The sequence below is a fragment of the Polypterus senegalus genome, chromosome 7, assembly GCF_016835505.1.
Source record: "Polypterus senegalus isolate Bchr_013 chromosome 7, ASM1683550v1, whole genome shotgun sequence".
Taxonomy (NCBI): Eukaryota; Metazoa; Chordata; class Cladistia; order Polypteriformes; family Polypteridae; genus Polypterus; species Polypterus senegalus.
In genome coordinates, this window is record NC_053160.1 from 36,652,720 (window position 1) to 36,673,935 (window position 21,216).

A 21,216-nucleotide genomic window follows, 5' to 3' on the forward strand; every position below is an offset into this window, starting at 1 on the left:
ATGACACATTTTACGTCTTCCTCTTTTTTCTTTAATGTAGCCACAGTCAAGAGAAGGGAGTCGGATATGGAAAATGCATATGGTAAAAGGACAAGATGGTTTGGGTATCCAGATTACAGGTGGACGAGGTTCAAAGAAGTCTCCACATGGCATCATAGTGGCCCATGTAGAGGATGGTGGAGCTGCTCAAAGGTAACAATAAATCTGTGCTAAGATACACATGTACCTTTCTAAATGATGTCACAGGTGACCTCCAATCATGTTTTGGATACATTGCAAGTAAAATTAAAACAAACAGCACCTGACCACAATTTGGAGTGCCAAAGTAAAGGGTTTGATTTCAGTTTGATTTTTAATACATTTACAGACCTTTCTGAATATATGTTTTCATTTTGTTGTTATGGGTTGTTGATGGGCAAAAATTGCAAATGTATCCATTTAAAATTAAATGTACAACACAATAAAGTGTGCAGAAAGTGAAGATGACTGAATACTTCCTAAATCCACTGTATACATTATTGGCATTTACCTAAAAATGCTTTTCTATTTAGGAGAGATTCTTTCCATATGTTGAACACTATGAAAGTGGCTCTGTGAAATACATAACGTGCAGTGTTTTCAAGCAGTGCTTTATCATTTTCTCCATAATACACTGCACAATCACAGACAGTAGGCACATTAGGTGGAACAGAAAAACTGAGTGGCATTTTTATTCTTGACAAACTGGATGAACAGTAGACAAAGCAACATTCAGAACATTTAATTTTAAAGAGGTCATTCAGCCCAACAATGCTCACTAATCCTGCTCATCTAATTTGTCATAAATAACATCAGGTCCCTAAAGCCTTACTGTTTACCACACTACCTGGTAAACTATTCCATGGATCTGTGGTTCTTTCTGTAAAAAAAAAAATTGTTACCCATAACAACATTTCATCTATGTCCCTGTGTTAATGAAACATTCATTAAAAAATAGCAGCTGGGATCAACTATACCAACTCCGTTTGTAGTTTTTAAAGGTTTTCATCATGATATACATTATCTTAATCTCTGTTTGCTTAAACTAAAAAGGTTCTAGTCTTTTACAGTCCTACAATCAGAAAGAACAGTTTTCTCTGGATTTCTGTAATGCTGCAATCTCATTTTTGTAGCCTGGGTGCTAAACCCAAACACAGTACTACAGGTGAGGCCTCACTAGTGCATTATATAGCTCAAGCATAACCACCTTTGCCTTGTACTTTACACATAGTGCTGCATAACCTAACCTCTCATTAACAATTAGTCAATTCAGGGTACATTTTATAATGTGCAAAAGAAGTTACATTCTCTACTGATTGCAGGTACAAACGTAAGTTATTAAGTTAAGATATTTATTATAATTTTTTGGTATATTTATTAAATAATACCAAACATACTGCATCTATTTGTTCAGGAAGCCTCAGAACCATCTATTTCCATCCACTTAAGCTTCATGCATTTTTCCCACAACAGATGCAGGTAAAAATAAGCACAGTAATGTAGTTTCCTTTGTCTTTGGTCACCCTGCATTTTCTATAGTTAGATATACCTTGAAATTTAATTTCAGACACCTGAAATGCAGTTCAGCTTTTTAGACATCTGAATATCATTTCAATACATCTTAAAATAAACACCTCTCTATTTTAAATTATCTAAAAAACTTTCTGAGATGTTTCAAATGCATTTCAGGATGCCTTAGATTATTTTAAAACATCTCCGTGTAACTTCGTATGCATTTCAGGATACCACAAATGTATTCAGAGCTATGCATTATAAGATATCCAAAATATATTTTGAAATATCTCAGAAGAAAAACATCACTTTCTTCAGAATTCCTATTCTTTAGCAGAATGTACTGCCTATTTTTTATATTTCAGACATTTTAAAAGAAGGAGGAAGAAATTGTGAGATATTTTGAAATGCATTTTGGAGATCTCAGAATGGGCAGGATTGTTTTGAGATATCATGAGGTACATTTGCGATACCTTTAACTGTATTTTAGAGTTCTGAAAAAAATATCCAGATACCTTTTAAATAAACTTTTGTTTTTAAAGATATCTTAATATGTATTTCATATGTATTGAAGTACAATTTAATATCTCAGTTGGAGAGAATTAATTTTAAAATACAGTACAGTACTTCAAATAGAAGTCAATGTGCATATATCTTAAATACATCTTCAGATATCTGGATTATATTTCGAGATCTCTTAAAATAACCTCCTTTGCATTTCAAGATATTTCAGATATAGAAATATAGATAGATATCATAAAACACATGTCTGTTTTGAGATATCTTGAAATGAAGGTAAGAGTCACTGAAAATGGGGAAATTTTACAGGAAGTTATTTTCAGCTGCTTCAGACTATTTGAAATTTGTCAGAATAGATGGATACTTTAGTAATTTAAAGGTATCTTGAGCTGCATTTGAGATATCTTAAAATTTATTTGAAATATTTTAAAAAGAAAAGGATTTCATGTCAATATATATTTTAAGATATGCATTTAGTATATCATGAAATAGGTGGTAAATTTAGTTTTAAGATATATTAAAATGCATTTCAAGATATCTTAAAAGTGATTGTGAGATATCTGTAAATACATTTAGCTTGTCATATTTTCACCTTGATAGCTCTCCTCTCCAAGTATACCGTACACCCTTAAATGATAAAATCCTTTTTCAGTTCTTACCATTTTCATTGTAGGCCATTTTTTTCTTAGTCAAAGGCTGGTTCCTGTGTTCTGGTGAAATGTTTCCTCATTTAAATGTGACCTATTTTTGCAGTACAGTAGAAATTTGAATTTCCAAAAAAGATTTTGTTTTCCTTTCTTAAGAGATGTGTGCTGTATTCTACATATTGTTCAAGAGTCTTTGTACTTTTGATGTGCTTATTAAGAGCTTCCTTTCTGCCAAAATCTTTCTCAGAAAAGGGGGTCAGTTCTGATGAGGAGAAGCAGGCACAAACAACAGCGTTATTGTTTGTTAGTGGCAACATTCCACTGAATTCGTATTTGGCTCATTCACTGCAAATTGTCTGACATGTTTATTAACTGCAATCTAGAAAAAAACAGACAAATAGTAAAATATTAACACAGATGCCAGAGTCTGAGTAAGTTTCTTTGAACTAAAGCCCCATGACAACAATACACAGTTTTGCAGAATTTAAGTCAAAACTCTTCTTGAAGTACAAAGTTCACAAACATGAAAGCATGAGAGCAACTATGCAGTGAATTCCTTCACAAACAGGAATGAACCTTTGATAATGACAGAGAATATCTGTAGCCACTGTGAACTTTCAGAGCCAGAGAATACCATTCTTCTAAAGAGCTGCTGCTTTGAGTTCAGTGATTGTATACTCCTGTTTATGAAACACATTTCAATCCCAGCAGCCGACTTTACAGGTGTATAACCTATTATAAAGAACCTTCAGGCATTGGATATTACAAGTGAATAAATGTATCACAGAAATCAAGAGACTGACAAAAATAATTATTCCCTAGTGTATTGAATATTTAAGGGCAGTGCACATCAGCTGGAAATCTAAAGCTGCTTTCTGAATGCTTAATGTATTTTAATGGTTCTGTTGATATTCAGTGACATGGTCTTATGATGGCTAAATAAGAGTGTTATTTGCACAGGAAAAAAGGTATCCATCTTAATGGAAGCATTACATCTATTAGTTGGAGCATTGTGGCACTGGCTTTGGCTCTTTTTTGTTTTTTCAGTAACCGGGTTTAACAAGTAATACTGTTACATTTTGGAATTATTCATTTTGCCCATGTGAAGTCAAGTCTATTAATTTAAAATACATCATAGCTGCATTTGCAATGTTTATGTTGTTGGTTTTATAAACCCCATTACAGTGAAAAAGACACAAATCAATCAGGGATATATCTCATACGTTTCTATTTTATATCCCATCACTCTATTCTATTTATATCTCATCACTTCGTTTCCCAGTTTGGAGCACTTATGTAATCAGAAAATCTAATATGAATTTTTTTTGTAGAGGTGAATAGGGAGAATTTTGACAGCAAATAACATCCTGATAATTCTTAACCAAGTTATTATAAATAAAAAATAAGTCCAGAAGTAACTATGATTTATGGCGAAAGAAAGGAATATTGTCTTGAATATGAGTGGAATAACCTTGTAAACAATCCAGGCAGTTTCAGATATTGTAGTAGCAGTTATAGATGACCTGGCTACAGCAGGATTTTATACAAAATTAATATCTCCTGCCAGGATAAATTTATAAGAACCCCTACCTAGCGTTAAAGAGCTGTATTTAATTTAGTTTTAATAGGTTTGGGTACACCTTTTATTGATCTGATGACTGTCATGCTCAGGGAGTATATGTTGCTGTGGTGGATCAGCTCCTTTCAATGAGCGTATTATGAGAGTCAGATTAAGGCACTCTCTGGATGCCTTGTGTGTTGTCTCTGTGAATGCTCCAAACACAATAAGGAAGACAGTTTATTCACAACTTCGCTCTGTTGTTGATTGGTGCCCAAGAGGTGACACTCCTCTGGTCATTGGTGATTTCAATGCGACCACTGGCACTGATAGGGCTGGCGGTGGGGATTGTATCGGTCCCCATGGGTCTGGCGACCTTGGTGAAAGTGGCTCCATGTTCCTTAATTTTGCAAAAGGTCAGGAGCTGCGGATCGCTGGAGGCTCCTACAGAACTGCAGGGTTTACAGAAGTGCCTAGTTTGTGAATTCAGGCCACCGACTTGTTGTTGCTACTCTGAAGATCCAACTTAGGTCCAGTAGGCTCCCATGTTCTAGGAGAACGAGGCTGGACTTGCCCAGACTCCAAGATCAGGCTGTTTCTAATACATTTGCATGCAGTTTATGTGAGGAACTTGCAGACTTTGGTGCAATTTTTCAGATCCTTATGTGAGGTGGGAGACCTTCTGTGACAAAATCCTGAAAGTTCCTGAGGGTTGTGTTGGTATTGTTTCCAGAAGGATGTATTTCGTCTCACTTTGGCACCCTGGCATTCAACTCAGTTGATTAAGCTGCCCTGACAGTGCAGAGTGGAGACAGAACCTCTGTTTTTTTTTTCCCAGTTGATTGTGGGGTTTGTCAGGGGTATGTTCTTTCTCCTACTCTGTTTAGTACTTCTGAGGTCCATTGGTTGTGGGGCATCTGTTGGTGAAGAAAGATTCACTGATCTTAACTTTGCTGGCGATGTTGTGTTCTTAGTGGAGTCAATGAAGACTCTGATCAGAGCTCTCCTCAAAAGACAGGGAGGAGTCTGAACCTGCAAGTATCCTAGATAAAACCCAAGATCCAGGCCTTTAATGACCTCTTGGGCACAACCATCAGCAGTGTGTCTGTCTCCAGAGGGAATGCCAACCTCGTTGAAAGGTTTACTTACCTTGGCAGTGACATTTATGTCTCTCCTATTAAGTCAGTAGACTGATTGGAAGAGCATAGGGGGTCATGAGGTTACTGGAAAAGGTTGTGTAGTGCTCCCTGTATCTCTGCAAAAGGATGAGATCCAAGTCTTTAGAGTCCTGGTGCTTTCTGTTTTGCTATATGGCTACGAGACATAGAAGCTATCCAGTGACCTGAGACGAGGACTGGACTCCTTCGGCACTGTGTCTCTTTGGAGAATCCTTGGGTACTACTAGTTTGACTTTGTGTCGAATGAGTGGTTGCTCATGGAGTCCCAAATAAGGCACAATACCTGCATTGTGAGGGAGCATCAGTTATGGCACTACTTCATGAGCAATTCCCCAAGAGTGATCCAGCTCGCAGGATCCTCATTGTTGATGACCAAAGCAGTTAGACCAAGCCAAGGGGATGCCCACGCCAACACCTGGCTGCAGCAGATAGATGGTCATTTCTGGAGGGTAGGGTCGGACAGGACTGCATGTCTGTGCTTTGTTGTGTGGTGGGTGCAGCCACAATCTGTACCTGTGCATGTTTCCCAGCCTGACCTGACCTGATAGGTTTCTCCACCAATATGCTATATCACACCTCAGAGTGTGCGATTTCAGTAGCAGTAATCATTTATTTATTAGCTATAATTATTTATTTATTAATCATAATTCCAGCTCCTGGTGTTTTTTTTAGCATATTCAGAATGAAACTACTGTTGATCTTCAGATCAAGAAGAACACTTTTTTATTCTTTTGAGTTCATTGCTAAGACCTTCAATGTTAATTTTTTGTATTAAAGATTTATTTTTATATATAAGGTTAAATTTTATTTGTATACAAAAATTTTATTTTTAAATGTTTTAGCTTTTAATATACTTACAAATTTATGTCTCAGCATGGGAATATGGCCATAAGTTAAATGTGACTTGCTTTCTGTTCCCTCCATCTACTCCACATCTTTTTTTCTCTAAGCGAGGATAAATTGAATTTTTGACTTCTCGCTGACATGGGGCAGGAATAGCAACATAAAAAGTGCATAGTTTTTCTCTTGCATCTCCACCACAGTCAAGCTATTCATCACTAAATCATGCATTTTTAAGCCTGGGAAGCTTTTGGGTGAGATGATTCCTTAGTTGCTACCAAACTGTTGGGTGTAGTTTGGCTGCCTTATTGGTCTAGGAAGCACTAAAGCTGCATGGTACTAGACTATCTATAAGATGTAGAAGAAAGCACTGGTGAGTTTCTGCAGAGTTTCCCCTAATTAAATAGTGAAGATGAACTTTTGGAAACAGTTCTGTCAAGTTGGCATATTTCCAGGGTTAATTCAGTTGTCCACAAATATTTTGAATTTTTTAAACAATTTTCATTATCTACACTGGTTTCAGTAAGTTTGCTGTAACCTATTATTAACTATGAGGTGGTTGATATAATATATTCAGGAGCTTTCAGTATGCAAAAAGTGAAAAATTTTTAGAAGTTACTCCGAACCCACACTTGACCAAAGAATGAGGTAGAGAGATGGATCTTCAGCTCAAAACTTCAGTGGAACATTACTTATTTTCTTCCAGAAAATTAATCTAACAATAGTTTTGAAAAAAAAATGTTGCACATTGGATATTATGTGAATATGACTTGGTAACTGACATATCTAATGTGTGACACATGTAACTTGAATTTTTTTCATGGATGTTTTAATATTGTTTGCTGTTGCTCAGTTTTAGTCCCACCATGTGTTCCCATTTAACTCCAGTGTGCCATAAATTTTGTGATCTCCCCCTCTCTGAAAATGTAAGATTACATTTTTTGTCCTGAGCAATCACTACAAATAACACAATTTATATAACTCATAAAAAATGTAATTTTTGGGTGGATTGTTCCTTTTTGTGTATTATACACCTATAAGGCTCGTTCTGGAATACAGTAATCCCTCCTCGATTGCGGGGGTTGCGTTCCAGACCCCGATAGGCGAAAATCCGCGAAGTAGAAACCATATGTTTGTATGGTCATTTTTATATATTTTAAGCCCTTATAAATTCTCCCACACTGTTTATAAATATTCCCTGCACAGTTATACAGCATAATCCCTTTGTATTCTCTTAGATATTAGGTAAGATTAATTAAAATTATGTATGTAAACACACTGTTTATATACAGTAAAACCTAAATATTATTTTAAAGATATCGAGTGTCTCCGATATCACATATGTTACAGCCATTACGATAGACAGGCCACCAGCTTTAAGTAAGTACAATGCAAGAAAATTTGTATACAGTAAATGTGTGTACAGTGACACTAAACGTACGTACATGTACTAAGTACTGTAAGTAGAAAATTAATTATGGTTACTCACCAACAATGACACGATGACTTGTCCGATAACGATGAGTTTAATTTTACTGCACAACAAAGGAGAGAGTTACAGCCCTTCTAAAGGAGCCACTTCAGGCGACTGTGTAGCACCGCCGTTATTCTTCTTCAATCCAAATCACTAAAGCAGATTCCATCCAGACTACTGCCTTATTACATCCACTTACAACTCGTTTTGCACCCTGGTTAAAAGGACACTGCGGCCGTAGATCTTATATTCCTTTCCTACTTTTTAAATAAAAAGAATCGTAGCCTCATTGATGCTGTAATGGCGTCCTACAGTGGTGTAGCTTTTCCCTTCTTTCAACAAATGCAAAACGTTTACCTTTTCGGCAATCGTAGCAGGAGCAAATCGTTTTGGAGCCTTAATGAAGGGCTTGACTATGCACACAAAGAAACACAAAAGAGCACAAAAGTTAACTCTTTACACAGCGAAACACGTTGATCCTGAATGAGCAAGACGAGACTTCCTGGTTAACACCACATTCAGCACACAGGAACTTAACTGCGTGCTCTGATTGGTTAGCTTCTCAGCCATCCGCCAATAGCGTCCCTTGTATGAAATCAACAGGGCAAACCAACTGAGGAAGCATGTACAGGAAGTAAAAAGACCCATTGTCTGCAGAACCCGCAAAGCAGCGAAAAATCTGCGTTATATATTGAGTTATGCTTACATATAAAATCCGCGATAGAGTGAAGCCGCGAAAGTCGAAGCACGATATAGCGAGTGATTACTGTATATTGTGAAGTATTGCTATGTTCATGTATAATAATAAGAAGCAAACACACATAAAAGATTTTGGTCACCAGCTGGTGTTCCCTGTATAATGTGTTGGAAAAAGAAAGAAATTATTCAGATAATGGTCATTTTTAGCAAGTGTCTTTCCAAACATGGATGAATTACTTGACTGTCATAATGTGCATTTGACATCTGTTTTATGGTCTTCAGAGTGGAAGAGACATAAGGATCCTTGCAGAGCTTCTTGTCTGCAGACAAAAGAATAGAAGAGGTGAACACCAGTGCCCTTTCTTGACTCGGAGTGGAATTAGTATGAATACACCAGCCCTGAGAATACCCCTACTTCCTTGTGTATGACACCATGTTATAAACAAGACATAGCAGCACCAAACACAACCATCATAAGAACTACTAAATCTACTCTGTGGCCTCGATGAAACCAAAATTCAGTTTTCATTTTGCTCCACTTTAAAATGGCATACATATTTAAACCACTGCACTGTTTTGTAACTACTTGAAAAGAAAGCCCACATTTATCATACACAGCAACAATTTTGACTTGAACATTCCATCCATCCATGTATAACTCCTCAATCCTTATTCTCCTTACTTCTGCAGAATATCATCAAGTCGAAATTTGATGGTTTCCAAAGTACTACTCTACCTGGAGAGGTGAGGTATGCTCTAGAGAGGAGAGGAATTAAGGTCAGTAGGAACAAGACAGAATACATGTGTGTGAATGAGACATCAGAGAAGTAGTGAGGATGCAGAGAGTAGAGTTGGTGAATGTGGGTGAGTTTAAATACCTGGGATCAACAGTACAGAGTAATGGGGAGTGTGGAAGAGAAGTGAAGAAGAGTGTCAGGAGTCATTTGTGACAGTTACCAGCAAGAGTGAATGGGAAGGTCTACAAGTCGTTACTGAGACTAGATATATTATATGGGTTGGAAGTGGTTGTAATTGACCAAAATACAGGTTGCAGACTTAAAGATTTTAAGATTTGCATTGGGTGTGACAGGGATGGACAGGATTAGGAACAAGTACGTTAGTGGGTCGGCTCAGGTTAGACAGTTGGGAGACAAGGTCAGAGAGACAAGATTGTGTTGGTTTGGACATGTGCGGAGGAGAGATGCTGGGTATATTGTGAGATGGATGTTAATGATGGAACTGCCAGGTAAGAGGAAGGCCAAAGAGGAGTTTTACGGATGTGGTGAGAGAGGACATGCAGGTGGTGATGTAACCGAGTAAGATGCAGAGGGCAGGTTAGATATGGAAAAAGATGATCTACTGTGGTAACCCCTAACGGGAGCAGCCAAAAGAAGAACAAGACAACACAGATCTGACGGAACACATGTTTATTCATATGAAGCAAATTATGTCAGTACATGTACGATAACTTTTTTTTTTTTATTTCAGTAACTGCTCTTGTATTGAGAAAACTAATTCTGCAGTAAACTAAACCTTTATGGCAATCTCTACATTATATACAAAACATTTGTCCACCTTCCAAGTCCTTTACTGCATTAGAAACATTTGGTTAGCACCAGCCTTCCTCTGTGGCTGCTATAATATAATAAGATTTACACATTTGTCTTGCTTTAATTAAGTTAGTTATTGTTTTGCTGATGCCACTTTGAAGATTATTTCTTAGGCACCACCATTTCGTACATTTGTTTGTAAGGGCACTGCTATTTGGTGTGTCTGGTCTCTATAGTGATACTGTGTGGTTGACAGGCATGTGATGCCATACATCATAGACATTGAATTACTAGACGCCGCATGACCAGCAGCATCATACGTCAATGTCGCCGCCATAGTGGTATTGCTGTGTAGTGAAGTGGATAAAGATGCCTCATGCATGTGCTGCTTGGGATAGTACAAACTGCTGTACACTCCAAACCAGATCCCGGGGGATTACATTTCATAGGTAAGGCTGAACAATTGTTTTGGTTATATTTAGCCATTAGAAAATCCCGTTTTATAATCTTAACTTTAGCTACGCCAGGCTAAGCTAGCAAAGCTATGCATTCATGTGCTCAAGTGAGCCTCCAAGCAACGTTTTGGCTAAACGTATTAAGTTACTAACTATATAGATTGTTGTTAGCTGTTAAGATTTCTCAAACTTTGAAGCTTTCCCAAAGAAATCCACCCCAGGAAGCAGTGGGAGGTATCCCTTATACAAGATTTTGAGAAAGCTGTCCCGTGATGTGTGCCATGCTAGTTTGGTAACAGATGCTGTACCGGCATCATATGATCAAAGCTACCACTTGCTCAAATTAAAAAACAAAGGAGGTTTGATGATTCCTTCTGAGAGTACAGTCAAAGTGGTCAAAGTAGCTGAGCGTGTTATCCGACAGTTGACATTAGTTCAAGGTGTCAGTGTATCTTTGATCAATCAGTTTGTTCAGGCTAATATGGTTCAGATGATGTGTTTTTTTTTTCAAGGAGCACATTGAAGAAACACAGTTTGAAATTGACAACCATCGTTTTATGCTCATGTCTTTAGTTGTGTCTGTCTTCCACAAACCAAGGTTGCACCATATTGCCAGACTGAATACTCTCAAATTACAGAGTGGCAACACACAGAAAAAGCTATGTAAGACAGTTCTGTTTCAAGGATTTTAGATCCTATCCTGTGTATATTTAAGTAACCACATTGTGTGTGTGTGTATGAGAGAGAGAGATTGAGAGAGGAATGAGTGAAATGTTTCAGAAATTAAGCAAATATGTATACAATAAAATTGTTTATTTTTGTCATTAAGTGTATCATTTCACTGTTAAGAGAAAGACCAGACTGCCAGTTGTAGTCTTACTATTTTGACTTTCAGACATTGGTTAAGTTTTCGTCTCAATAATTGCCATTATTAGTGTATAAATGGGCATAAATAATTGCATTTAAACAATTCACGAAAATCTGTTGTATGTAAATGATACTGTTTTAAACGTTATTGTTTTTTCATCAGAAAACCCGGTTTCCACGTCTACCTGTATTAGTTTAAATGGCACTTTTGCCACTCGCAATATAGCGGACACACTGACATATTGTGTCGACTGGGCAACACAGTGAATGCTGCGTCTATCTATATATGTCTATGCCATACATTATATCGAGCAAATTGTAAAAGATGGCTGCATGCATTAAACAGTATCTAAAGTTAGCATTAAAGCTTTTTTTTGAGTAAATATAACTGAAGTCAGTAACATTAAATGTCAAAAGATTTTACGTTGGAAAATCAGAATGATCACTATATTCAAGGTTTAATCCCAAACAGGGTCACAGTTCAGTAACCATCCCAGTCATCTGCAATATTCCTAAATCCCTGCCACTCAATTAATTTGTTTAGACTTTTAGGGAAATTCCCCAGAGATCACAACAATATTAAATGAGCATTCAGTTTAAAAGAAATGTAAATTAGAAATCTTGCTTTGTACAATGACCTATAAACTTATTTATGTTTAGAAAACAGTGGTTCAAAATATTTTTTTTTTTTAATACTTTTCTGGATGCACTGAACAGCTATCGCTGCCTCAGGAAAGCAGAAAACATCGTAAAAGACTCCTCACACCCCACTCATGATGTGTTCCAACTGTTGCCATCAGGCAAAAAATATAGGAGCATCACAACAAAGACTAATAGACTGAATAACAGTTTCTACCCTGTTGCTATTAGGGCACTGAATGCCACCTAATCCCCTCCAATGCGGCAGTGCAATAGATGACATCTTGTGCAATAGTGTTCTTGTGCAATTAAGGTCTTATGTTGAATGTTTGTGTTCTACCTTATTTCTTCTTATCCTTCCTTATCCTTCTGTAATTAAATTTATTTATATTTTGACACCGCAGTGACTCCACCTAATTTCGTTGTATTTGTTACAATGACAAAGATATTCTGATTCTAATTCTGATTTTTGCTTATATCAGTTAAACCACTTGCAGAAAAAAATGCATATTTTCTTGTGGAAGCAATGTTTATTAGTATGCTTTTTTCTTCATTTAGCACATTCTGTTAATTACTTATCTGATTTAATGTAGACACAAACAGAGGAAAAAAACATGACTAAGACTTTTTCTTCTGTCAAGGGTCAATGCTACTTGGCCTCACTTTGTAAAACATTATCAAAGTAAAATTCAGGCAACAATTTAATGCCCACTTACATAATGTGAGACAGTCAATCCAATCCTGAAATTCTTTAATTTATTTTCTTTTTAGCTTATTAATGTCCAGTGAGGACTGATACAGTTAGAAGTCAGTGAGGTTACTGAACGATTTTGGGAAAAACAGTTGGAGGTGTTAGGATCTTAATGGTGTTGAGAGGTATGAGTGCTATAATGTAAATTATGATAACACAATTTTACCAAGTTTTAATGTAATATAAAGTTAGTCATTTGTTTAAAGAAAATGGGAAAACTTAAAAACAATTACTGAATGACCTAAAGTACACATGTAGTATTAAGAGGATTACTTAACAGAGATGGAATAAAGTTTCTGTTAAGTGATAAGAAAATTGTTTATGGTTCATTAGGAAATTAGTGTTCAAAATATTAGTTGTGTTTTTTACGGCTTCACTGTGTAAAGACAGTAGCCTATCTCATGACCTTATTCTGTAAGTGTACAACATTTGCAGGACCAATTTATTATGTTCAAGTTAAGCAGTGTCATTGCATTCCAACTAATCTGTTCACTTTTGGATTTCCATCCTTCTGTGCTTTTCATTGATGTGCAAGGCAGCTTAAACCACAGAGTCACATTAGCAGCCCTCCTTCAGTGGGTTTGCCACAAGTTCAGTTAACAAAATCCTCATCCTTTTTATTATGTGTGACAGTAAGAAGAGCTCATCCACAGAATAAGGAGGCTGTCTAGACCATAGACACTGTTTGCCCATTTATCTGTAATGTGTTTTAAACCTTATCTTCTGTGTTTCTACATAAATAAGCTCTGGTCCTCATTGGATTTGACTGGAATGTTAGTGCCTTTGAAGGAATTAGGATTAAAAAGAACAAAGTCTAAAGATGAGTTCAGCAACTAAATAGCTTTTTTTCAGCTTGTTAATAGCTGAACATTTCATGACATTCTTCCCTGATATGTTACATTTTTACCAAAAAGAGCTGTCTTATTTGTAAATTGGATCATGCCTAGCAGCATTAAGGAAGTGGCCTACAGGGCAGATAGGGATGGCGTGGGTAAGTGCTCTTGAGCTTGGATTTTCACTTGTTCACCAGGCGATAAATAGCAGCTAAATAAGCACAACAGAGGAAGTTAAAAGCAAGAGAAACTAAACATATTGAGCCTATGTTTTTCATTAGTTTTTAGTATTCAGACTTTTTTTATGCTTCTCCTTCATGCGCTCTCTCTTGTCTTTTTATTTTTATTCCACTCCTTAGGGTTCCAACTCTGTCATTTAGAATTGTCCTGATAGACAGGAATTGCTTTTGCATTATACCTGCTGATCATCTCTTTACATTCTCTGAGCACAATGAAGCCATTTCTTGTTCCTCTCATAGGATTACTCGCTGTTAACTCTGCATTTTTATCCAGAGTCTCAAGACTCTGCTGTGTCTGGTCTCTGACTAAATAAAACATTGTCTCTAGCCAGAGGGATTTTACTTATTAATAAGTAACTCCTTCAGATATTCAGATGTTAAGTGAAAATGCTCTTTCCTTTAAGAAAAGGCTCTTTAATTAATGCTTCACTTTTTACACATTTCCAAAGGGATGGAAGACTGAAGGCTGCTGATGAACTGTTGATGATCAATGGCCAGTCCCTGGTTGGTCTTTCTCATCAAGAGGCAGTTGCAATTCTGAGGTCCACTGCTGGCCTTGTTCAGCTTGTTGTTGCTAGTCGGGTGTGTACATTTTGAGTTATTAAATACCAGATTTTGTTTGGTTATTCATGTTATGTAACATTTGCAATATAAACAAAATACTTTTAAGTGTAAAAATTTGTATTATTATATTTGGTCTAAGAAAGGCCATTGATACTGAAATATTGATTTTTCTGTATTTTATATCATTGTTTGGTTTTATGTTAACCATAAAAAATAATCAATTTGCTAAACTTGCAAAGTTATTATTATTATGTGAAATTTGTACACATTGGAGGTCTCTGTGCAACCATTTACATTTTCCCCTAAATATAATATAAATGCAAAGCATTACTTGCTTATCTACTTGCATATGTACAGTACACAGTTTACTGCATGAGATATCAGTTATGTAATAAAAACACAAATATGTACTTGCTATGCATTTTGCCACACCGAAAATATATAGTAACAACCTAGTTAGACTAGAATATCTACTATATGCTGTATTTATTAATGTTAAATGTTTTAAAAAAAAATTTACATTATGAAAAAGTCAAAAGTAATCAAATGTTTCGTTTTAAGTTTTTCACATAGAGAAAAATGTGTGGAGGTTAATTTTTTCTCAATTTAAACCGTTGCCAATTTTTCAGTTAATTTGGTTTAATTATATGCATCCTCCCAACTGTGCTGTACTCAGTCCTTCTGAATTGCTTCCATTTACATTCATCAGCCCTAAAGTGAATTATGTCCAGGCTCTTATGTCCTATATTCCTGGTGCCAATACATGTGTATTAGCTGTGCCAGCTATGAATATTGTAAACTTTTTAGAATAATGAATAAAAAAAAAAGTCACAAATTTATTTTTTATCTGTACCATTTAAGGGTACAAGCAAATTTTCCATTGCTTATTTCTTCCTAATTTCTAACATGAGCAAGCATTTCAGTTTATTTATACATACCTATTAGCAGTATACCTGTAGTAACTGTAATGCAATAAAGTGTCCAGACTTATTGACATCCCCACACTTGTTTATACTTGATGTACAATTGTTGGAGTATATTAAATGTTTTGGTCTTAACTATTGTTTTTAGGAGGCATCTGAACTGGACTTTCACAAGTATCCCTCCAGCAGTCTTCCAGACTTAGTTAGTACATGCGCATCCCTTGGCATTTGCCCATCTCCTACTGAGAATAAAGAAAATATGGAGCCAGATGTGGAAGATTTATCATCTAGCTGCCTTTCTTTGTCAGCTCAAGACTCGGTATGGTTATCAGTGTTTTCTTAATTTTACCTCTTCAAGCCATTTCCTGAATTTCTGTTTTCCATTATAGTTTCAAGGTGAGCTGCGGCCAACCTGACATTATTGTACATGGAAAAGGGCCATTTTGATTATGCATAAAACTTTTTAACCTTGCAGTTTACATGGTCTTCAAACGCTACAAAAGCAATTCTGTTTTCCTTATGATTTAAACCCTAACGTTTTACAGTGTTTGATTACTGCTTTCTCTATTGCTTGTTTCACAAATTAAAACCCTCTGAGCTATCAATACATAGTCTTATGCAAACTATTTCTTCTTTAATAGTATAGTACTACCTTTAAGTCATAGATTTCATTATAACCACTGTCTCTCTGGCCTTTCTACAATTAAGGAGAAATGAACCCAGTATCTTTGGTGCACTCTTTAATAAGGATGATTCGTTATTGTTTGGTTGAAGAGGCAGACCCCCATGGCTGACATAACCAGGCTGTTAATTCCTTTAAACTTGTACACTGTTTTTTTTAGTTAGTCCTACCAAAGCACATGTGTAAATATCTGAAAGGAACCTAATAACCTCCGTTATGTTAAAGATGCACCAGATTGATGCATTCTCTTTTTAGTATTTCCTTGATTTCTGTCTGTTTGAATCTGCAGAATACATGTCTACACTGCAACTCCTTGTGTGATTCTGTGGTTAACTTTTATTGAACACTGCAATCCAATCAAGAGATATTTGTTGAATTTTGGTTTTATAAACTTTGTTGTGAGACAAATTCAGGACAGGGCATTAGGCAAAAGGAAATGAGCTAAACTATGATCTGTAGATTTGGAAAAGAGTCTGGAGCTAATAAGGTCAGTTTTGAAATAGTAAAGTGGGAATGAATGGTTATTGTCTGCAGTGATGTTAGTTACTGGTATGAAAAAGTTTAAAAAAAAAAATTTAAGACGCCAGTGATGCTTAATCAGTGTTTTCATATACTCGTGTTAGTAAGTGAGCTGGTCATCATAGATACTTGTTACTAGATAACAGATGTTCAGAATAAGTGTATGTGCTTATGCAAGCAAGCAAAGACTGCCTATTAATTAAAAAAAAAAAAACTATCAATTTCAGGGTAAGAGCAATTTATGATTGGCTTCTAAGGGGAAGCTACCACATTTCTGGGCTGATAGGATTAGTCAGGAGATGGAGACATTCTGTAAAATGCCAGTGAAGGCTGAATATCTGTGCAGATGGGTGTTCGTGAATGACACTCTAAAGTCATAGTTCTACAAAAAAGCCCATTTCATGTGTTCATTGACAAAATGTTGTTAATTTTTAGTTTTTCTCTTTTAAGGAAACAGCCCTTGTAGATACTATCAAGAAAAGGCTTAGTACAGACATCTTTGCCATGCACCGTTACGCATTCTCGACTTGGACTATTTGCAGCAGTGTTTAACCACTTTTTTCTGGTGGAAATATGTCAGTGACCTGGAAAGGAATGGAAAAAATCTCACCGTAGATTATGTTTAAGAACACATTTTGTAATGAATATCATTTTTTAAATTTGTGCAAAATATCTCTTAATAAATAAATACTGTAGTAATAATATGAGATTTTGCTTTATGCAGATCTCTCCATACTGCTTCAGTCCAGTGTCAGTGCTGCTGCACTTAAGTATTGATGACATTTCTGCAGGAGGAGCCTGGGGTTTTTTCAGGAGGAGAAATAAAAAGTCTTAGTAATTCTGCTCATCACTCCTGTGTGTCTTGTAATTAAAAATATCATCCATCTAATTTGATACAGACAATCTTCCCTTAATATTGCACCCTGTACACATGTATTTTTTGTATAGTTTTTTTTATGTAACCAATGTTTTTACCCAGGTCAGTTAAAAACTTTACTGTAGCTAACATATATTTTTGATCCCAGATGCAGATCACTATTCCACTTGATAAAAAATAAAGTGTAAATCAGGACTGGTACACAACAGCGCATCAATATTGGTATGGTGAACGCTATGCACAAGTATGGGTGTCATTGTCAGAATGTTACTAACAGCATTTTGTCATAGTACGCAAAATATCCGTCATCAGAAAGACAAGCCTCTCTTTAATTTGCAAGGTTCTAACCACCCACGTTTCTTTTTTCCTTGTACCTGCATAATATGCATTGCAGTTCATTTTAAAGGAGCTTATATAGAAATTTAGTAAAATGATATCAAACACTTCACCTTGCAGTTCTGGAACTGATGAGTGGCCTTGCTTGTTAGAGGACACCATCTACATAATGTGAGTACTCCTTATAGGCACTTTATAAAATACAGCTGATTGAGAAGAGGTTTCACAGTAATATTTGTAACAAGCAGATCTTTTATTACACATCTAAAGCTTCCCTATTGTGATACCTGGGCTTCACGTTGTAATCTTCAAGTGAGGGCAGATTGCCTCTGGGTTTCTATTAAATCCTTGAGCGTTGCTATAGGGTGGCTCATTCTGTTTTTTTTTTTTTTTAAACTGTTTGCTATTTTAGTATCTTATCATTTTTATCTTCTCACTAAGCCAATTACTGATTACATTACATGTGTTATAAGATGAGCAATGCAGGTAAAGGCTATTGTTTATTTTGTCTCTCATGCTTTATCATTTTGTGTGCTTTCAAAAGTACTGTATGGAGTTTTGTCTTTTTCCTCTTTGTCACATTACTTATGTAGATATCATGTTTTCTGCAATACATTGTTCAGAATGTTTTTATGGTATTTCTTATTTAATTTCTTGTGTATTTTCAAGAGTTTTGGTTTTAATTCACATTATTATAAATCATTTGCCCATATTCAAACTTTGTGGGATATGTGCACACACTTGTTATGGTTGAAAATGTTTTCTTATATAGTACAGTAATTGGTAAAGGCCGGTAAGATAATGTAACAAATATGAGGGTGAGTCAAAACGTGTCTGCACTCTGGCTGTAGAATTTATTTTATTCATCTTTCAGAAAAGAAAAATACATCATTTTTCAAAATAATCTCTCTGCTTTTCAGTACACTTTGTCCATCTTTTAACAAGCTTTTATATTCCTTAATTAAAAAAAAATTTAGGTTGAGCTGTGAGCCACAAATGCACTGCTGTCTTCACCGCTTCATCAAATGTGAATCTTTGTCCCCGTAGGGCTTCTGTCACGGGACCAAACAGGTTATAGTCCGATGGGGCAAGATTAAGACTATAGGGAGGATGCTGCAACACTTCAAAACAAAGTTTTTGCAGAGTGTCAATAGTGTTGGCAGCGGTGTGCGGACATGCATTGTCATGCATGAACACAATTCCCTTGGATAATAGTCCTTTGTGTTTTGTCCAGAGTTTAGGCATTAGCTCTTCAGTGATCTTCTCACTGTAAGAGCACTGTTGATTGTTGAACCTTTTTCCTGATAATTTTTCAATATTGGCCCTTGAGAATCCCACAAAACTGTAAGCATCGGTTTTCCAGCTTATGGTTGACTTTTGAACTTTTTCTTGGTTAGCGACTGAGGATGTTTCCATTCCATATTCTGTTGTTTAGTCTTAGGCTTGGAGTGATGAATCCATGTCTTGTCACCAGTAATGATTCTTTTTAAGAAATGTTTACCTTCCTTAGAGTATCAGTCCAGATTTTGTTTGCAGATATCCAAACACTTCTGTTTGTGCTCTTCTGTGAATTGTTTCTGTATCCATCTTGCATAAACCTTTTGAAACCCAAGTCTCTCATGGTATAGGCAGAGCCATGGCTGATTTGCAAAAGATTTGCCACATCATCTACTGTCACTTGTCTATTCAACAGAATCATTTCACGTTCAGACTCAATGTTGTCATCAGTCTTGAATGTGGACGGGCGTCTGGCTCCTTCTTCATGGCTGACACCTGTGCATCCTTCTATGTACTTCTCTATCCATTCATACACACTTCTTCGTGCCAAAACAGTTTCTCCATACTGTGCACAAAGTCTTCAATAAATATTGGCACAAGGGACACCCTCAGATCACAAAAAACAAATCACTGCATGCTGCTCTGTTCTTTTGTGCAAATGACAAGTGGGAGAGCCATTGTGTCTCGTACCGCAGTTACAAATGATCGGATGTAACACATTCACACCTGCACAACAGTGACTGGGGAGACAGAGACTTCGTATGAAAAGCCCAAATAAGACAGTGCTGCCAACAGAAGTTTTAATATAACCAGAGTGTAGATAATTTTGGACTCACTTTCGTAGAAACAAATGCATAGACCTGGTAATTTCACTAAGATAACAGTAACAAGAAGTGAAAGCACATTGGTTGCAACAGGGAACCTTAGGTTGTGCTGTATATTATGGACATTCTCCTATAGACTTGGAGGGATAGCAGGCTGAAACTCTGACCTGGGGTCCCTCACCAAGGAGCAGGCTAGCTAATGCCCTAGAAATGTTTCTAAAGCCAGTGTCATATTACAATGCTTCTGCTCGGAGGGGATATCAAACCTGACTTTTGCACACCCTTTTTTCTAACAGCCACATGCTGCCTGACAGAACTGGTTCTGTGCAAATACTTGCCAGGTGCAGCGAATTCAGCTTCAATCTCTACCCTTCTTCTTTTTTGCATTTTGTTGTAGTATGCAAAATATTAGTCATCACACAGACAAGCCTCTCTTTAGTTTGCAAGGTTCCAAGCACCTACATTTCTTTTTTCCTCGTACCTACATAATATGCATTGTATTTCCAGGTGAGCACACATTAGTTGTCAGCTCTCACAAGAGCACTAGCCCACCCCTATGAATTAAGACTAAATCATCCTATTTGATTTTGGACTGATTACAGAATTAAACAGGTTTCAACTGTATCACTGGGTATGTCAAACTTCACAACTGTTCATCACTGGAGTACTCTGCAACTGCCTCCATATTGGTAAGATTATGTATATGAAGTCTGTAAATGAAAATCACTAAGAGTCATGTAATGCAATACGGCCTTAAGGGAACCTGAAGTGATCCCAGAATTACTTAGGGGTTAAGGCTCTAAAGGGTCTATCATCCAGGAGGAACTTGGGGTTGGGAGACAAGTCTGATAAGAGTTCAGCTGCAGGAGAGGCTAGATATATTTTAGACAAGGTGATGGAGGTAAGAAAAGCCAACAAGCTGATTGGAGGTGGCAAAGTACTGTTGGCATCCCATCAGTTATTCAGGGACTTTTTTACCTGTTAAGATGGCCTTCTAGGCCTGTAATTTTTATTGATTGACTTTATTTTTAAATTTTCAGTTCATCAGCCATATCATTTTAGTAATCTGCTCTCTGTAGTGTCTTTTCCAGGTTCTTGGAGGCATTGAGAGATTTCTCTACTGTTTGCACAAGGTTTACCATTTCCATTGCTTTGCTTTTAAAGGAAAGCATTTATAAATTATTATAAATTAGTATTTGTATTGTATTAAATTTGTATCATTTCAATGCATGTTAGCTATAATGCAGTCTTGTCAATAACCATATAGGAAAGACTAAAGAAAGTAGCACAATGGGTCATTTTGACAGTAATAGGTAAAGTGATTTTTTTATAAACTGCTTTTTGTACTGATATTACTATCAGTTTAGATGTAACATTAGAATTTGCTTAAGTGGGACTTTTTTTGTACAAAATACAACCATCAAGAAATATAAA

The 21,216-nt window shown here is 36.3% G+C and overlaps 1 protein-coding gene across 4 annotated transcripts in view; it reads left to right on the forward strand.

Moving 5' to 3' along the window:
* pdzd2 (PDZ domain containing 2) overlaps positions 1 to 21,216 on the forward strand; it is a 456,165-nt gene that overhangs the window by 306,964 nt on the left and 127,985 nt on the right. For 3 of the 4 annotated variants that reach the window (XM_039758492.1, XM_039758493.1, XM_039758495.1), the window contains 4 exons: positions 41 to 192; positions 9,136 to 9,189; positions 14,229 to 14,361; positions 15,415 to 15,585. In XM_039758492.1, coding sequence (XP_039614426.1) covers positions 41 to 192; positions 9,136 to 9,189; positions 14,229 to 14,361; positions 15,415 to 15,585 — 510 coding nt within the window. The remainder of the gene's footprint in view (positions 1 to 40; positions 193 to 9,135; positions 9,190 to 14,228; positions 14,362 to 15,414; positions 15,586 to 21,216) is intronic. The other variant, XM_039758494.1, reaches the window with a different exon arrangement.